We start from the raw sequence: 5,014 nt of genomic DNA, 5'->3' as shown, positions 1-5,014 counted from the left end.
TCGAGATATCTGAAATTTATTTCAGATATCGGAAATTGAATTCGAGATATCTAAAATAGATTTCGAGATATATGAAATTCTAATTCAGATATCTGAAATTGAATTCGAGATATCTGAAATTCTATTTCAGATATCTGAAATTGAATTCGAGATATCTGAAATTGAATTCGAGATATCTGAAATTGAATTCAAGATATCTGCAATTCTAATTCTCGAGATATCTGAAATTTGAATTCGAGATATCTGCAATTGAATTCCAGATATCTGAAATGCATATTCAGAAATTCCCGATTAAATGTTAAAATGGCACGTATGGAAAGCCATTTTAACATTTAATTGGGAATTTTCAGATATCTGAAATTGTATTCGAGATATCTGTTATTGCATTCGAGATATCTGAAATTCTATTTCAGATATCTAAAATTGAATTCGAGATATCTGCAATTGAATTTCAGATATCTGCAATTATTTGTAGATATCTTAAATAAATTTGAGATATCCGTAATTTAATTTGAGATATCTGAAATTATTTCGAGATATCTGAAATTCCTTATTAAATGTTAAAACGGCTTTCCATACGCCCTCCATGAAATACCGGAATATAGTAGAGATGTCAGCGAAATTGACCGATCCCCGTGTGTTCTCAACTGCATAAATAAATCAAAGATTATTACCATAAATTGCTATAAACGATCACTTTATATTTCTGTGAAGAAACTTAAAACTACCACAATTATGATATATGAATGTCAAAACTTACAAAGCCAGCCCCACAGTTTTAATCAATTTAAGGATTTAGCGAACATATAATACCAAAAAGGGTCTGATGTATATATATATATACTCATGCAATTCATGATCTTTTGTGTTTCGATTAATTAAACGATTGCCCGGATTTTCATGTCGGAAAAATTGATTTGGTTACTGAGTCCTGGACCAGTAGCCCACACATGCACAACAACCCAACCGGGGCTGTTAAGAGAGCTGAAACCGGACTCTTGAAAGTTAGTTCTGTGCCACCATCCACCTTGAGTTAGAGCAGCTACATTATTATAAAACGAGCTCATGTAATCGTCGTCTGTTTCATCATTGTCATTGTCTCTTGTGCTGAACGGGTAGTTTTTATGGTAGGATAATGCGTCACCTATGACAGCAACAAGAGGAGAGAAAATGACAAAGGTATATTTGCGGCTAGAATGACATAACAAGAGGAGAGAAAATGACAAAGGTATATTTGCGGCTAGAATGACATAAATGACTACATGTATATATATATATATATATATATATATATATATATATATATATATATATATATATATATATATATATATATATACAATGGTAGCAAGTTGTGCTGGTTATATGAGAGGTCTCCAAAGGATCGTGACTTTCAGTTCAGTTCAGTTAATCCAGGATAAATTTCAAACCAGTTGTAAATATAGGCAAAGATATTAGAGGCACAATCAAACTTGATATGAACAAAAGAAAAGAAAATGTAATGGTCGAGATTATTAAGTCGTGGAAAGTAAATTAACCTAGCCAATTACCATGGTAACATTTTTTCATATACTGGTATGTTGGTTAGGCAAGTAAGAACAGTAACGTACCGTCTTTCTTCTTTTAAATTGTGTTAATACAGTACAAGATTACTGCATGATAAGAGGGGGGGGGGGGGTTGGGGGGTGTTCTATTTGATTACTATGGAAGGGTAGAAGGAGGTTGTTGATCATGAAGCAAGTTGTTAAAGTAAGGAGTAAACTGCACATATGTACGTCATTCAGATCTAATAAATCTACATTAACATATATGATCGTGAAAGAACTGTTCAAAGGAATCATGGTGAGCAATAGTGTACAATAATAATAGACACGTATGATTATTTGCGGAGACTTCAGGGATTACGTATAGTTACATTGTCCGCCCACAACGCTTCATAAGATCCTCAAACTATATATGAAGCACTTTAATTAGCCTTCCAGTATGTCTTTTCTTTATAGAATAAAAAAAAACGGTCAAGTTAGTACCAAACCGTTAGGCTCACTACCAAATCTGTCATGGGAGCATGTTCGCTAATAGAGAACTTGTTTTGACACATACCTGCATCTCCAGAGTATGCTCCAAGCCGTAGAGTATATTCTTGTGATTCGTCGGAAATATAAAAGGAATCGTATACGGCATAGAATGTCTCGCTGGCAACATTACTCAAGTCGATGCGCAGCTCGTATCGTCTTTGATTTGTCAAGCTGTAGATCTTCTCGTTTCCAAGCCAGAAGTTCTCCCTTATAGGTTACCAAAGCCCTCTTTGTAGTCACTCCAATACAGATTAAAATCTTGAGCGTCATCCATTCGTCGTTGGATTACCTGGAAATGTACAGATCATATACAGAGAAAGATCAACACGTTTAACGAGCAGACTATAACGTAAAAAAAAAAAACACTTCATTTTCATCATGTCACTTTATATAAACATCATTTACTCCCCTTTTCCCACTAAAAGAATGTCATTTTAAAAATAAAAATAAGAATAGTAATAATAATAAATTACCTAGAGCTGACAATTTACCTATGTCACAATCTAAATATGTGTGCCCGACTTACCGTCCAGCCTCCTCCATTGGACATATCGCAGTAAACCTCAAACGGGGGGCCAGTCCAATTATTAGGCTTGACTTCATACACACCGCTCTCTTCTTTACCGTCAGTAAAGACTTGCGAACAATCAGAATATTGGTTTCCCTGACGACCATAACATTGAGGTATACCGTTCCAATATTCACAATCTTCGTTAGGATCACAACCTTCGGAGACATTACATGTGAGGTAATCGTTTTTGCAAAGACATATTTTATCACAACTTGGAGAGGTGTAAATTTCTCCTTCCTGAAAAATTAAGAAAAATACTGTACTTTTTGGTGACACATAGGCGCTAACAGTTACTTTATAGTAAAATAAGGGTAAAGTAGTAACAGTATAGAGTGTAATAATGATCGTGAAGGACTATTCGTTTTTATTATACATCCACGTTTGAAGTAAAAATGAATGGTTAAAAAAAACCCCCCCAAATCATACAATCGTTCTCGCACGTTTACAGAATACAAACAATGAATGCATAAAAAACTAAAACTACGAGATAACTAGACCAATCAGAACTCTGTATGATGTTATTTTGTGCAGTTTTTTTGTGCAGTTCAGCTCTCACAAAATATCTATAAAAGTATAACCATGGTTCTGATTTTTGTAGTCAATTTGGCAAACACTTTACTATACCCTTGATTGTCATTAACTTAAAGTTGAGGTTAACATGCAGGAACAATTTCTTTTATACGATACAAATGATCAATACAATAAATTTGTGCAATTTCTCACCGGTAAGACTGTTTCGTTCCCTGTTTGTCCATGGCCCATGTAACATCCACACTCTTGAAGTGGAACGCAATCATCATTTAGCATCAAATAACCAGTAGGACACACACATGTTGTAATATCAGTACATGCCATTCTGCAGGACGAATTAGCACAAGAGCCCTCACATTTAGGCGGAGTGTATAGCGTAGTGGTTAACGCCGGCGTCTCCCAGTCATGAGATCCCCGGTTCGATTCCCCGCCGACAGCAATGTGTGTCGTCTGGCAAGGGTGTTGTTCAATAACAACTTCCTGACATGGACGTTAAATGGATGTGTGCCGAGAGATTGGCTTCGGTCAGCTTGCGAGTCTACAAGCCTCCATTGCTTCTTTCGCGAGTTCCTGCTTGCGGGAAGATCACATATACATGCATACATACATTTACAGGTACTTAGTACTTGATTAGGTGGGCACGAATCGATGTCTGAAAGAAACAAGAATTGTCAAATCACGGCAGCTGTTTGATCATGAAATCTGGTAATCCTGTGACAATGTATGGCTTATGCTGTTTATATCGATGTGATATCAGTTGAAAATCAAAATCATTATTTAATACCTGGTGTAATGGTAAGGTCAGAGGTCGTTTCGCTTTCCTCAGTATAGGTGACGTTGTCACATCTCTCCTTAAACCTATAACATAATCACAACAACGTTACTTAAATAGAAGTCATTTATTTATTACTAACTTTGAGATCTATAGGCAGTCAATACCCTATAGCTACTTAGCAGGTTATTAAGCAATTTTTTTCAATTAGAGTTGTTAAAGCGAAATTAGTGTTTTTCTTCATTTGCGAAACAAAATTATGCCTGTTGAAAATTTGGAGTACTTTAATAACATGTTGTAGATTGGAGGATTTCATTTATCTCTCCACCGTCAAATGGTAAAGCAAATACATCCTATTTAGCACAATTCAACACAAAAAAAACCCCACAAGTTTTAAATATTTAATATATTATTTGGTCAAAATGAGAACTCGAAATAGCAGAAAAACATATATCTGTTTAATTAAGAGATTGATCATAACATATTCTAATCTTTGTAACATTAATCGCTGGTCCCCTGCAGTGGCAAATACTAATCAAGATTTAATAGATTAGTACAACTGAGTGAATTAGTGCTGCCAAGGACAAAACACTAAGCCTATACATTACAGGATATAATATACCTTCTGTCGAAGTACTTGGAAATTGGGCTTCAAAGTCACATAAATCAATAGTAGAGAATATAAGAAAATCCCTTTGATATCTTTGTTAACTTTAAAATTTTTGCTTGTGTAGTTAATTTTAGCCTATGTTTTAATTATAATATACAAATAATGAATGGTTATGAGTGCAATAGTGCAAATATTTCACGAGTTGAAAGATGGAATGTTCCATTCAACTCGGCTGCGCCTCGTTGAATGGAACAAATTACATCTTTCAACGAATGAAATATTTGCACTATTGCACGAATGGAAACCTTCAAATTTGGATATAATTGGATGTAAAATGCACTCATGCAACAGATTGTTTCGAACAGACAGCTTTCTCTGCTCTCTTACCATTGAAAAAAAAAGTGCTATCAAAAAAAGTATTACACATGGTTCTATTTCATAGAGTGGAACAGAGC

General features: G+C 34.8%; 1 protein-coding gene across 3 annotated transcripts; it reads right to left on the bottom strand.

Annotated features, from left to right (window-relative positions):
- Positions 1-559: 559 nt before the first annotated feature.
- On the bottom strand, positions 560-3,532 carry LOC139979186 (uncharacterized). 3 transcript variants are annotated; one of them, XM_071989936.1, is made up of 4 exons: positions 3,370-3,532; positions 2,602-2,883; positions 2,101-2,364; positions 560-647 (listed from the first exon to the last, which is right to left on the bottom strand). In XM_071989936.1, exons 1-3 carry the CDS (start codon positions 3,499-3,501, stop codon positions 2,284-2,286), a joined length of 495 nt encoding a protein of 164 aa, XP_071846037.1. In that variant the 5' UTR covers positions 3,502-3,532; the 3' UTR covers positions 560-647; positions 2,101-2,283. The 3 variants fall into 3 exon arrangements, with proteins under 3 accessions (XP_071846037.1, XP_071846028.1, XP_071846046.1); XM_071989927.1 differs by lacking the exon at positions 560-647 and adding an exon at positions 912-1,144; XM_071989945.1 differs by lacking the exon at positions 560-647 and adding an exon at positions 912-1,144 and having other exon boundaries at positions 2,638-2,883.
- Positions 3,533-5,014: the final 1,482 nt, after the last annotated feature.

This window comes from Apostichopus japonicus, chromosome 2 (genome assembly GCF_037975245.1).
Source record: "Apostichopus japonicus isolate 1M-3 chromosome 2, ASM3797524v1, whole genome shotgun sequence".
NCBI lineage: Eukaryota > Metazoa > Echinodermata > Holothuroidea > Aspidochirotida > Stichopodidae > Apostichopus > Apostichopus japonicus.
This window is presented reverse-complemented; position numbering and strand designations above follow the sequence as displayed.

Excerpts from the sequence above, each read along its gene's own strand:
- LOC139979186 (XM_071989936.1), bottom strand. The coding sequence starts at position 3,501 with ATGGCATGTACTGATATTACAACATGTGTGTGTCCTACTGGTTATTTG. Across the intron at positions 2,884-3,369 it reads GGAACGAAACAGTCTTACCG|GAAGGAGAAATTTACACCTC; the intron begins GTGAGAAATTGC and ends TTAATTTTTCAG. Across the intron at positions 2,365-2,601 it reads CCAATGGAGGAGGCTGGACG|GTAATCCAACGACGAATGGA; the intron begins GTAAGTCGGGCA and ends GTACATTTCCAG.